Source organism: Cynocephalus volans, chromosome 9, assembly GCF_027409185.1.
Source record: "Cynocephalus volans isolate mCynVol1 chromosome 9, mCynVol1.pri, whole genome shotgun sequence".
Lineage (NCBI taxonomy): Eukaryota > Metazoa > Chordata > Mammalia > Dermoptera > Cynocephalidae > Cynocephalus > Cynocephalus volans.
In genome coordinates this window covers 132,643,956-132,657,610 of record NC_084468.1, presented here as the reverse complement: position 1 = coordinate 132,657,610, position 13,655 = coordinate 132,643,956, and the positions used below count along the sequence as shown (strand labels likewise).

The following is a 13,655-nucleotide window of genomic DNA, read 5'->3' as shown; positions in this document are numbered from 1 at the left end:
ATGCCTCTGTAAGGCTACGGTTACCAAGAGTCAGTGTGTTTGCTCCCAGGCCTGTTTATGCCAACAGTATCCATAATTCTACTTAATATTATGTGAGCTGACAAAATGAACTTAAAAAGAAAGAGTTCCTGTTTCTATGAAAGCAAAGTTGAATGCTTTGGAAAGATATGAACGTAAGTTGTTTAAAAAATTGCTATCAAATTAAATAAGAAAGACAACCATCAAGAACTGGAAAAAGGTATACCAGTAGAAGGATGCAGGTTGCTTCATGAGGATCTTAAAATTTTTCTTGTTTAAAAAGACTGAGAAATTGGAAATTACAGACACTATTTATGCGTGTATTTTACGAAAGAATGACCACAAGTCAGAGGACCATACACAAAGCAAAGGCCTTGCACTCACATGAAAAGTATGGTCAATGAATATACATTATTAATAGACTGTAAACTAAGATAAAAAATGAAAGGTGTGTTTATGTAATTTTTAACTGACATTTTTATTGACCACCCAGTTTCTGTTTCCAACGACCAGGAGTAAAGTATCTGCTTCTGGACCAAAGGGAGAGAATTTACAATTCAAATATGGTCAAAGAGCTACTGACCTTCGGAACGGTGGGAATCCACAGAGGAGAATGTATGTGATCACGCCAGCTGCCCAAATGTCCACCTTCAGGCCATAGCTGAGAAAACAAAGGGGGTGGGAGGGGGGAGAAGTAATGATACAATTCCCAGGAACCTTCCATATTACTGGAATATTGCCTTTGTTTATTAGGAAAAAGGGTCTTTGGGGGTATCAAATTGTTTATTTCATGTAGAAGAATTAATTACCCTTTGGACAAACACATCTCTTTTTTTCCCAACTTAACTACAATCTCGGTGGCTACTGCTATGCTATGTTCTCAAGACTGGCCTTTGCACAAAAAGTCCAGGCCTAGTGCTCTTGCACGGTTAAGTACAAACTCTAGTTCCTGAGGTCAAAGTCATGGTGCAGGTAACACTCTCTCTCTTCCTCCTATTCTCCACCTTCACAGGAGACACTGAATACACAAACAGCAGAAGCAACAAAAACATACCTATTCCCATCCAAGTTAAAGCACTGACCAAAACCACCAGGAGTCTTACCCAGTTTCAGCAATGATTTCTGGAGCCACATAAGTTGGTGTGCCACAGACTGTGTATAAAGGGCCTTCCACCACAGTAGCCAGCCCAAAGTCCCCCAGTTTCAAAGACTTAGTTCCATCAGGATATTCACACACCTGGAACAGAAACCACCAACAATTGGAAGTCTTTGTTTTTCCCTCAGCAATTCCAAGAAGGCACTTGGAATTAGGCAGAAAGGACACAGATACTAATAAACTCAAAAGAAATCTCCTTATGATAACATGATTTATCTTTGTCGCTATAAAGTGCTAATTTTTCTCTTAAGAGATTTTGAATGATTGTGTGAAATTTGGAAGACAATATTTTCCATCTTTGCAGAAAGTACCCTACCTAGGAATATAATGAACACATGAGCTTGCTTACACAGCAGTCAGGGAGGTAGGTGGAAAGCCTGGAGGTGGGAAACCGACCTCTACTGCTTACTGTGTATGAGGTACTTGAGAGCCCAAGAAATGTTGTTTATTAAGCATCCACCAAAGCACCATGTGTTCTCCAAGAGACTTGCATGCTTAGTTTAGAAAATAAAATTAGGGGCAGGAATGCAGGCCTTATTCTCTGGATAGTTTATGATGAAATATGAATATCACATAGGAGAAAACCTTGCAAGTTTAGGGGAAAAAAATGAACTTTGGGATCATGCAGCTTGAACTCGAATGACAGCTCCACTCATGTCCTAATTGTGTGACCTTTGAAATCCGCTTAACTTCTGAGTATGTTTCTTGTTCTCTAAAGTGGAATGACACCAGTACCTTCCTCGTGGAGTTGGTGTGAAGATGAAATGAGACAAAACTTGGAACAGAGGTCAATAAATGTCCCTTCTATTTCCTAGAAGGGCTGGCTGGTTAATTACCATACTGGAAAAGGTTTAAAAATATTGGTGAATATGTGAATGTTTCTGCTTAAACTGAAGCAACTTTACTAGAAAGTATTTCAGCAATATATATCAAATTTCTTAATATTGTTTATAACCTTTGACCCAGTAAGTCTACTCCTAAGAACCTATTCTGAGGGAAGAGAGATGACCCAAAGCTTATAAACAAGGATTCCAATCACAGAACTTACCTATAATTTGTAAAAACTGTAAGTAACCTAAACCTAAATGACTAAGAAGGCAATGATTTAGTAAATTATAGTACATTTGTTAATAAGCACTTTTCAAATAAATATCATATGGGAAATACTATATTACATCAAGTAAAAAAATGAATACAGACATACTTCATTTTATTGTGCTTCACTTTGTTGTACTTTGTAGATACTGGTTCTTTAAAATTTTTATTTAATTAATTTATTTATTTTGTACAAACTGAAGGTTTGTGGCAACCCTGCATACGACAAGACTATCAGCACCATTTTTCCAACAGCATGTGCTCACTTTGTCTCTGTGTCACATTTTGGTAATTCTCACAGTATTCCATTATTATTATATTTGTTATGGTCATCTGTGATCCGTGATCTTTGATGTCACTGTTGTAATTGTTCTGGGGGCACCACGAACCATGTCTGTATAAGAGAACTCGGTAAACGTTGTGTGTGTTCTGGCTATAGCCTCATCTCTCTCCCCCTCCTCTGGCCTCCCTATTCCCTGATACACAACAATGTTGAAATTAGGCCAGTTAATAACCCTACAGTGGCCTCTAAGTGTTCAAGTGAAAGGAAGAGTCACATATATCTCACTTCAAATCAAAAGCTAGAAATGACTAAGCTTAGTGAGAAAGGGGATGTCAAAAGCTGAGACAGGTTGAAAGCTAGGCCTCTTGTGCCAAACAGCCAAGTTGTGAGTGCCAAGGAAAAGTTCTCGAAAGAAGTGAAAACTGCTACTCCAGTGAACGCACACATAAGTGAAACAGCCTTATTGCTGGTGTGGAGAAAGCTTTAGGGGTCTGGACAGAAGATCAAATCAGCCACAACATTCCCATAAGTCAAAACCTAATCCAGAGCAAGGCACGAACTCCCTTCAATTCTATGAAGGCTGAGAGGTGAGGAAGCTGCAGAAGAAAACTGTGACTCTAGCAGAGGTTGGTTCATGACGTTTAAGGAAAGAAGCCATCTCTGTAACACACGAGTGCGAGGTTAAACAGCAAGCACTGATGCTGGAACACCCAGCTAAGATCATTGACTGAACAACAGATTTTCAATGTAGACAAAACAGCCTTACACTGGAAGAAGATGCCGTCTAGGACTTTCACAGCTAGAGAAAGTCAGTGTCTGGCTTCAAAGGACAGGCTGACTCTCTTGTGAAGGGCTAATGCAGCTGGTGACTTTCAGTTGAAGCCAATGCTCATTTAACCCAAGGGCCTTAAGAATTATGTTAACCTAGTCTGCCTGTGGTCTTTAAGTGGAACGACAAAGCCTGGAAGACTGTGCATCTATTTGCAGCATGGTTTACTGAATATTTTAAGCCCACTGTTGAGAACTACTGCTCAGAAAAAAAGATTCCTTTCAAAATATTACTGCTCATTGACAATGTACTCGGTCACCCAAGAGCTCTTATGGAGACATACAAGGAGATTCATGTTGTTTTCATGCCTGCTAATATAACATCTATTCTTCAGCCCATGGATCAAGCAGTAATTTTGACTTTCTAGTCTTATTATTTAAGAAATGCATTTTTTAAGGCTATAGCTGCCACTGCAGTTATTCCTCTCATGGATCTGGGCAAAGTAAATGGAAAACCTTCTGAAAAAGAGTCACCATTCTAGATGTCATTAAGAATATACGTGATTCATGGGAAGAGATTAAAACATCAACATTAACAAGAGTTTGGAAGAAGTTGATTCCAGCCCTCACGGATGACTTTGAGGGGTTCAAGACATCAGTGGAGGGAGTAACTGCAGATGTGGTGAAAACAGCAAGAGAACTAGAATTAGAAGTGGAGCCTGAAGATGTGACTGAATTTCTGCAATCACATAATAAAACTTTGATGAGTTGCTTCTTATGGATGAGCAAAGTAAGTGATTTCTGGAGATGGACTCTATTGCTGAAGATGCTGTGAACATTGTAGAAATGACAACAAAGGGTTCAGGATATTACATAAACTGAGTTGATAAAGAAGCAGCAGGGATTGAGAGGATTGACTCCAGTTCTGAAAGCAATTCTACTATGAGTATAATGCTATCAGACAGCATCACATGCTACAGAGGAATCTTTCATAAAAGGAAGAGTCAATCGATGTGGCAAACCTCACTATTGTCTTATTTTAAGAAATAGCCACCCCACCTTCGGCAACCTCCACCCTGATCATTCAGCAGCCACTGACATAGAAGGAAGACAATCCAGCAGTGAAAAGATTACGACTGGCTGAAGGCTCAGATGATCATTAGCATTTTTTAGCAAAAGTGTTTTTAATTAAGGTATGTACATTGTTTTTGTTTTAGACATAATGCTGCTGCACACTTAAGAGACTACAGTGTAAACATAACTTTTATATGCACTGGGAAACCAAAAAAATTCGTGTGACTCACTTTTTTGTGATAATGGCTTTATTGTGGTGGTCTGGAACCAAATCCACAATATCTCTGAGGTATGCCTGTATTCAAAATTATATGTAAAATATAATATCCCACAATGCTAACAAGTTTATCGCTAGGTGGTAGCATTAAGGATTACTTTAATTTTCTTCTTTGTACTTTCCAGTAGTTTCCAATATGTTTACAATGAATATGTACTGGTTCCATAATCAGGAAAAATCAATTTTATAGATAAGCAAACTTTCCTTATGAGATAAAAGTCTGAAAGTTAATATTCTAAATGGATAGCTTTGGAAGCAAACAAGTGTACATAACGGCAAAATTCAGATTTGACCGTGTTATCCTTAACTACTCATGTATTTTTATATTTAAAACATATTTTTGTTTGCTTTTCCTCGTATTTTACCATGAACTGAACCAGATTTTCATCTCAACCACTACTAACTAGAGGAGGAGAAAAATTTAGAAAATGATATTTTTTCAAGATAAGCATGTTAACGTCATCCATTAGTCTGATAACTTAATGAGGGGGAGGGATTTATACAGCCATCAATAAAAAAGGATCAAGAACCCAAGAGCTCCCCCATATCAGTGATTCTCCAAACTTTACAGGCATCTTGAAAAGGATGACACTGAAATACCTCCCTTTCCTGTGATGCTCTTATCCATTTAATAAGAACATTTTTCACCTTGGTATTTTAATAACTTCTTCCATGCTTATGTACTATATACACATACCCAGCATACATCTTTATGATTTTAAAGTGCCATAGGAGTTATGGTGAGGATTTTAAGTCCCTCACAGATATTTACAACTCTGAGCCAGCCCAAAACTCAGCAGAAACATACTCAAAACTATTAAAGATTTAGCCTAAAGTGAGAGATTCCAGATTCTTAGTCATTCCACAGTCTCAGTACAACTTTCCATCCATTATGTTTAATGTAAACATTAACAAGAACCATCTGATATAATTATAGTTAGAATTTATGATGCATTTACTGAAACCCAGACTTTAGAAATTCCCTAATTGCAGTGATAAGAACATTATAAGCACAATTCCCTAAATGTCTGTATTATGAGAGTAAAAAACAAAGTCTTATTAATGTCATTGTTATTTTGTTTTTATAACTTAAAAATACATTTATTAGGCACAATTTTTGAAAAATGTTTATGTTAAACACTCAATTTAGAGATGCCTATGGGTATTTAGGGGTTGTTGCCAGATACTCAGAAGTCCCCTTTTTTATTTCCCCTATAAAGAATTCAGAAACAGATGCAGAAGCATAAATAGAAAGGGACTGAACAGTCTATGATTGCTGAATTATGTCTGGGCAAGTGGTACTCCATGACTAAACATCAAAAGGGAAATGTCGTAAGGGGCAGAGAAGCCTGAAATAATATTTTATCTGATTCATCTCTCTCCAATGCTAGACACAGAAGCAAATATGTAAAAGATAATATGAGTAAATTTCAAATCTTAGCTGGAGATTCTCTTCAAAGCAGGAAAAAACATAGAGGTTTATATAGATGTGGGAACACACACAGTACTGTTTTAAGAACCTGATTTTAATAAAGAAGTGAATAAATGAACAGGGACCCCAAAGGCTTTCTGGCAGAGTTTAGTTCTCCCAAGTAACTGACATGTTTAAGGATTTTGGAGATTTTAATATTCTCCCAAATATTATCGCATTGGACCTCTACAGTCACCCCACTGGGCAATTAGGCAGACAACTGTTATCTCCATTTTACAGATGAGGAAACTGAGGCACACAGAACTCAAGTTATTAGTGAGTGGACAAGCAGGGATTCCAGCCAGGATCATTATTGGTTCTCCCCCACCATTCTGCAAAAGATTTTGTAACTGAAAAACAACTGGGTAGACCTGTCAGAATGCTGACTATAGCCTGCACTTGCACACAGATTGAGTGGATTTAAACAAGCATAACTGTGAGAACCCTAGCCCTGCAGTGTTCAAATGTTCCACCACAAGCTGAGAGATGTCTCTGTCAGAAGTTGCTCTCAGAATGCAAAAATAAAAAAATGTGAGGAATGCAGATTCCACACACACAGTGAAACGCTGCATGTTCCCTAAATAAAATGTCTACATAATGACTTAGAAGGATCTCAAATATGAGAAACCAAACTTCTTCTCTCCCCCGTCCCCAGAACTCCTGGAAAAGCTGGATTTATCACTGGTCTCCCTCAGTTAACTCTGACAGGGCACCACCAGCCTGTAACTCACAGCTTTAACAGCCATCCCTGTGCTCCCTGGCATGGCAACCCATACATCTCTGCTGGCAGGGCTTTAAATTATGACACTGCTTCCAGAGAAGGGGATGCAAATCCGATGTCTGAATGCTCACATGTTTAAAAACTGAATTAGTCCTTAGAGCAGGAAGAGTCTGACAGTCATTCTGGGTATCTACTTTTAGGGCCTCAATGGCAATTTCTCCTCCTAGGACAATGTCAACCTGACTAAATCTAGAATTGCTGAATGGTTTAGTTAGGTTTTCAATGGCAGACATATATTTTACTTAGATATGTACGACTAAGGTGGTTTCTGAAGCTTGATCCCCCATGGCTTTTCTGCATCACACATTAGCCTCATCGGACAACAGTTTTATCTTCCCTCCCCTTTGGGTAGCACAAGGGGGTTGCTGCAGGTTTTAGAGAAGTGAACACTCACTAGTCCAGGTTAAACTAGATGGGCGTTGGCCCGGTCCGTGGCTCACTCGGGAGAGTGTGGTGCTGATAAACTAGATGGGCGTGATTCTGATTTCCTGGTTAAATTCTGAGATACATGCTACTGGAGATGTCAATCCCCATTACATCATCTACCCTTGAAACCTGACAAGAGAAAAGCAGATATCAGATTCTGGGGAGACATTACAGACATTAAACTGCGAGCGGAGAAGAGAAGAAATGGGAGGTGAGAGTGGGATCTGTGAGCTGGGAAATGGACACTCTGGTTTACAGGGAGGTTCACTAATGCCTCAGTCACCTTCCTCACTGGGCCTTAGCAATCAGAGCTGCAGGACAGGCTGGCTCCAGAGTTACCAGTGGTTCCCCGGGAACATGTGGCTCCTATATTTACAGACAATGTCAATAACTGGAGCCACTGGGGTGAGGTGAGCTGTGAGAGCACGAAGAAGTCAAAGGGGCACCCTCACTGACACCACAGTACTTGTATCTGGACACACTTGGAGAAAGGTGGCCCTATCACCTTTGCTAGTGAAGCCCCTAGTCAAATTCAGTCAGATGTTGGAGGTGCCTGGCAGACACTGCAAGGTCATAATGGGTGGGAAGCCTGTTCCAAGGACAGCATATATCCTTACTGTCATCATAAGACTTGGTTTAGAACTCTGTCTCCATTCCTCACTACAGTTCACAAAACCCAGTACATAACACGCCCTTTTTTCTTTTTAGAAAACAGAGCAGGGATATTTCTTTTCCTAATAGGAACATACAGAAATGAAATACAATTCCCTCAAGGAAAAAGAGAGTAATAAAAAAAAAAGCACACACTTTTAAGTGGACACTCAGAAATCATCAAATGGTATTACCAAAAAGGGAAAATGAACGCTGTAGATTAGCAGGAAAAAATTAAAAAGCCCACAGGATGGCCTATGCATCAATGCATATTCCTTTCAATGCATATTATTTGTGCAGTATTATTTGTGAAGTAAGCTCTGAAGACTTGTGTTCAATCTCCAGCTGCTAGCTGAGTGCCTGTGAATGGTCAACCACCAAACATTTATTCCTTATGTCCACTATGTGCTTACTTGGCTTACTGGAGATATAAAGATAACTAAAACACAAACCTTGTCCCTATGGTACTTACAATGGAAGGAAGGAGACAGACAAATTAATGGTAAAATCACAACACTGTGGCAAGTGCAGCAGAAACCAGAGGTGGCCATGACTGAACTCTGCCCAGAGAGTCTGGAGCAATGTCAAAGACGACATATGCTGAATGTCTCATAAGATAAATGGGTTTCCCCACCTTGCTGGGAGAGAAGACATTGCAAATAAAGACCAATATGGACAGAAGCAATGGAAGTGTAATGCTGTTGATAAAGTCAAGTCTTAACTACTCAGGATGGGGGAATAAGCTCACCTCCCAAGCAGTAATTATGATACTCAGTCCTGAAAGGTGAAAACAGAGATGCCATCTATCCTGTGTGTATTTGGAGGTGTGTGTGCTTGCAAAGTTTCCCAATTAGCTTCTCTAAAATTCCTCTACAATGTAGTCACGAGGACTAGCTATCAGCTAGCAAGCAGTGTTTAGTTATTATGGCCCACCATGAAGATGAATTAAATATGGCTTGAAGGTGACAGCCATGCTGGGTCTGGTGGATAAGGAAGGGTTAGTAACAGGACAGGAGGCTGGAAAGGTAAATTTGGAACAGCTTATGAAGGTCTCTGAGTGCTATAGTAGAATAAGACTTTTTCTATAGAACAATAGGATAAACAAGGCTTTAAACAAGAAAAATTAGCTAAAGAAGAAAAATCATCTGTAAAGCTAAGATGAATGAAGTAGACTATTTCCAAAATTCTGTCCTGCACATAAATGAACCTCTGTTTTACTTCTGTCTCCTATGAGCCTATGTCTCCAATATATTCCAATTTTTTGCCCCACAATTTTCCTGCTCACTTTTCTTCAGTCAGTACCATTAATCAAAACATAAATGAAAATGTATTTTCTAATGTCTGGTAAACAGTAATGCAGATCAGTTTAAGAAATCCATTAGTATTTTATGGTTATTGACTGGAGTCTTGATAATTTTCTAAATTTAAAGTCTCTTAGTGCCTTATTGCAGGATTAGTATAGACTCTAAAATGCCGTTATTTGTATATGATTGTTTGCATATGATTATGATCATTTTAAAAGAAGAAAAGCATGAGTTGGAACCAGAAAAGCAGAGATGATGTACCAGAAGATTCTCTGGCTTGATGTCTCTGTGTACAATGCTGAGGCCATGGAGATACCGGAGGGCGTTGGCTAGGTTGTACACCATGGCGCTGCCGTCCCTTTCAGTGTACTTGGTTGAAGAGGTAATTGCATCAAAGAGATCTCCACCCTAAAGAATACATAAAATAATGTATCAAAACATCAACAGTGCAATCCTACAAAGGTAAGAAAGAAGGTTCATCGGTCTACAGTAGATGAAGAAAATGATACAAGTGCCACTAAAATTGATGACTACAAATAATAAAAGTTACAAGGTAGTGAAACACTTTTCTCATTAGATCCTTCAAGAATATTGTAACTCTTGGGATTTAGCATAAAGGAAATCTTTCCATCCTCTTACTTTAACCAATTCCATCACCAGAAAGAGCTCCGTTGCTGTTTCCATCTCCTCAACCAGCATGATGATATTGGGATGTTTCACTCGGCGCAGTATTGACACCTCATTCTCAATCAGGTGTTCCTGTCAAAGAGTGGAGAGAGGGGGATCAGAAATCACAGAACCCTTTTCTTTCTCCCTATGACCTAAAGGACAAGAAAACACACAGTCTATAGATCTGATGCCAAAGAAGCATCTCTCTCTGCACAAAGACAACCAAACCCTGGCCTAGTTGTCCTGCAGGGTCAGGAAAGGTCAGGGTGGACGTCTCATTGCCACTAGCAAAAAGAAACAGACTTCTGAACATCCCCTGCAAGGAATCAGTGGTGCTGCCCTAGCACATAAGGCAATTGCCCTCTATTGCTTCATTATTTCCAACACTTTGAGAGGCTGTGATGCTATGAAAGCTTGGGCACACAGCACAGTGTTTTGTAATTCAGACGGAACCACATTTTAATTTCAGTACACTCAGAAATAAAGACTAGGCATATAAGAAAACTTTGCATGTTTATGGCATATAACTTCTGGCATTAAACATTTTAAACCATTACCTGTATAAATTCATGAAAAACAAACTTTCTTCCTCTATGTCTGGGTATGAAATCATTTACCAGATGTATGTTCCTTATCATCAGAAATCTGGAAACATACAGTTCCAAGGGGACCACTATTCTCATTTTAACTCTAATCACTTCTCTGAAAACACCACCTAATTATCAGTCCTGGTGAGTAATGCAGTTGGGATCAGCACTGTAAGAAGATGTTTACTTACAGAATTAAGGAACTATTCTCAATACACCATCCCATGAATCATGAACATGATTGCTCTGTTTTAAATGAGACATGAAAACCTCTCAACAATGCCACACTTGCTGATCCTCATTAACTTTAATGATAAATTATTTTGAATTTAGAGAATGCTCTGTAAAATTTGATAACTGCTCTCTCACACATTCTAGGTATTCAAATATAGCTTCTATATAAAACCTACAAGAGATATCATTTGCTACTTAAAAATACATATATGTGTATATATAGATTTATATGTTTGTGTATCACTCATATTGTTCTTTTTGCCTTTGCTCTCATGAAACTCAGAGCTAAATTTAGTGTTCTGATGCAGTAGTAAGATAAATATTTTATCCCTAGGTTCAGGATACCACTTATGGTTCCTCTCTTGTCTTTGTGCATCTATGTGTACATTTATTTTTACTCCAAGCCATCTCAAATCCTTTTTGACAATAGCTGGACGTTTAAGTTATAATAAATAAAAAATAAATAACATACAGAAAAAAAAATCTGTTGCAAGCTCCTACACATGGAGGGTTGTTTCTTGAGTGTTGAATGCACTGTGCTTGTCCAAGTAGTTACTTAACAAATGTTGGCAAATGACAATGCAAATGCTAAACAGAGGTAGGGGAAAGAAAGGAACCAAGATTTATAAGGGAACTGCTCACTATTTGTCAGTTGCTGTGCAAAGTACTTGCGTAATGTTTTAACACTTTATCCCTTAGAACAGTCCTTGCAGGTAGGAATGTAAACCTAGGTTTCTGACATCCCAGCCCACATTTCTTGTACTACATATCATCACCTTTCATAGGGGAATTCTTTGGTAAAAGTTGAGATTTTTCAACATGAAAATGATAGCTATAAAGCTGAAAATATTTAATTCCTTGAAAAGATAGGAACAAGTGGCAGCATCACACTGGGCTGGGGGTTAAGAAACACACCAGGCTTCATGCAAGAAGGAGAATCTAGTCTCCTTTTAATGAATTTTAATGAATTTAAGAGCCCAGCAGTCTTTGACTGGCTTAGGATTCAACAACGCTTCCAAATTGAAAAAAACAGTGGTTCTCAGAACCTAACAAACCGCAGCTGGCAAGCCAGGCACAGGGCCTCCTACCTGTTTCCAGGTCTCATCTAAGTTACAGAGCAGCTGCACAAAGCAGAGAGCACCCTGGTCCCTCCCAAGGGAAGCAGCTGTACAGACCTTGTGGTCACAAAGCAAAGACTTGGCAAGCCCTCCACATTTATTCTCAAATTTTGAAGCTTTTGGATCATCTGTGTCAAGCATGTCCTTAATCACACTAAAAAAGTGGAGTTAGATATGCTTTTGTGAACACATAAAAGCAAGCAAATGCATTTATGCATATTTCACTCTATGTGAAGCAAGACAATGGCAGTTACTACCACTGCAGTAAAATAGGCTTTTTATTTTAAAGCTAAATAGATCTATTGCTTCAATTCTACTCCCTGCTCCTCATTTTCTCCAAAGTTGGAAGAGTCTATAAATTTACCTCTCTTCAGGGGCTCTGTTTGTGATGTTAATTTAGAGTGACAGATGTAAAATAATCCCCATCACCAGTGTCCTCTCTCAAATTAGAGTTAAAATAAGATGTCTACCACATAAGGAGACTACACCTCCCAAAAGTTATCTTTTTCAATGAAAGGCACAACAGAAAGTCCTCTGGGATATATTTTAGAACTTCTCTCAGTGCCACCAGCAGTGTTACGCCATTATTTATCTTAGCTTCCTGTATTCTACTTGACAATAGTTAGTATTCTAAGCACAGAGTGAATGCTTTTCTTGCGATGTGGGACCTGTTAGATTTTGCTTCTCAACCTCCTTGTATCTTGTCCATGAAGGAACAATTGTTTTTTAAACTAACCATCATCAGAAGCAAAAGTACTACATAAAAATCTTTACAAATGTTATCTTCCTATCTCTTATGCATCCCATATGTACTCTGTTTCTAATATGTAAAAATACTCTATAGATTACATTTTCAAAGAAAATATTTCTAAATATATCACTTTTGTCTTGAATCATACTGAACTTACATTATTCAATCATCTACCGTTTATGTTAAGTGATTCATGATCCTAACTCCAAATAATTTACATATGAATCATTTCATGGCAGTGTTCCAAGATTCTGTGTGAGAGTAAATGACAAAGAAAACTGTTAACTTGGCAAAAGATACTGCCTTATCTTCGGCCATGGTGATTTTTAATGGGGAGGAAAAGAATAGGGGGGAGAGAGAGAGATTAGGAGAATAAGCAAATATCCCAAACCAGACCCACAGAACAGTCCTTTCCTCCTGTGTTCTCTGTCTCATTGGATGAACCTGACTGCCCAAAGCAGATACAGAAATTCCACCCTGACTTCTCCTTCTCCCATCCTCTAACATCCAATCAACCCCCAGTCCCCACCCATCTACCTCCCCAGTAGCCTCTGAATCCACCCACTCACTTCTATCCCTCTTGCCAATCTCTCACCTTCACTTCTGTCATTTGCCCAGGTAGTTTTCTCTATCTGGAACTTTCTTTAACCACTTCTTGTTGAATTATGTATTCCTCAGGATAAGATTAGATCTCACCTCTCCTAAATAGCCTGCCCTGTTCACTTGAGGTAGATTAGATTCCCCTTCAGGTGCTCTCGTTGCCCCCTGCGCTTGCTCCAATCTCAGATGCCCTCCCACTCTCCTTTAACTGTTTGTGTGCTGGTCTGTAACGCTCTGGAACCGACCTCACTCTCCAGCAACTAGCCCAGTTACTAACACACAGCAGGCACTGAAGTGCTTGTGTGAATAAATCAACACCATGCCTTTCTCTTGCCCAACAGCGTCTTTACAGCTGACATCTGTATTCTTAGTGAACATTGCTGAGGATAATA

The 13,655-nt window shown here is 38.9% G+C and overlaps 1 protein-coding gene across 8 annotated transcripts in view; it reads right to left on the bottom strand.

Annotated features, from left to right (window-relative positions):
• The window catches only part of DCLK2 (doublecortin like kinase 2), a 142,990-nt gene that overhangs the window by 13,256 nt on the left and 116,079 nt on the right, over positions 1 to 13,655 (bottom strand). For all 8 annotated transcript variants that reach the window (XR_010024475.1, XR_010024476.1, XR_010024477.1 and 5 more), the window contains 4 exons: positions 9,944 to 10,063; positions 9,566 to 9,712; positions 1,122 to 1,255; positions 602 to 679 (listed from right to left, as the gene is read on the bottom strand). Coding sequence is in view for 4 of the 8 variants with exons in the window: in XM_063108834.1 (XP_062964904.1) it covers positions 602 to 679; positions 1,122 to 1,255; positions 9,566 to 9,712; positions 9,944 to 10,063 (479 nt within the window). In the remaining 4 variants the exon portion in view is untranslated. The remainder of the gene's footprint in view (positions 1 to 601; positions 680 to 1,121; positions 1,256 to 9,565; positions 9,713 to 9,943; positions 10,064 to 13,655) is intronic.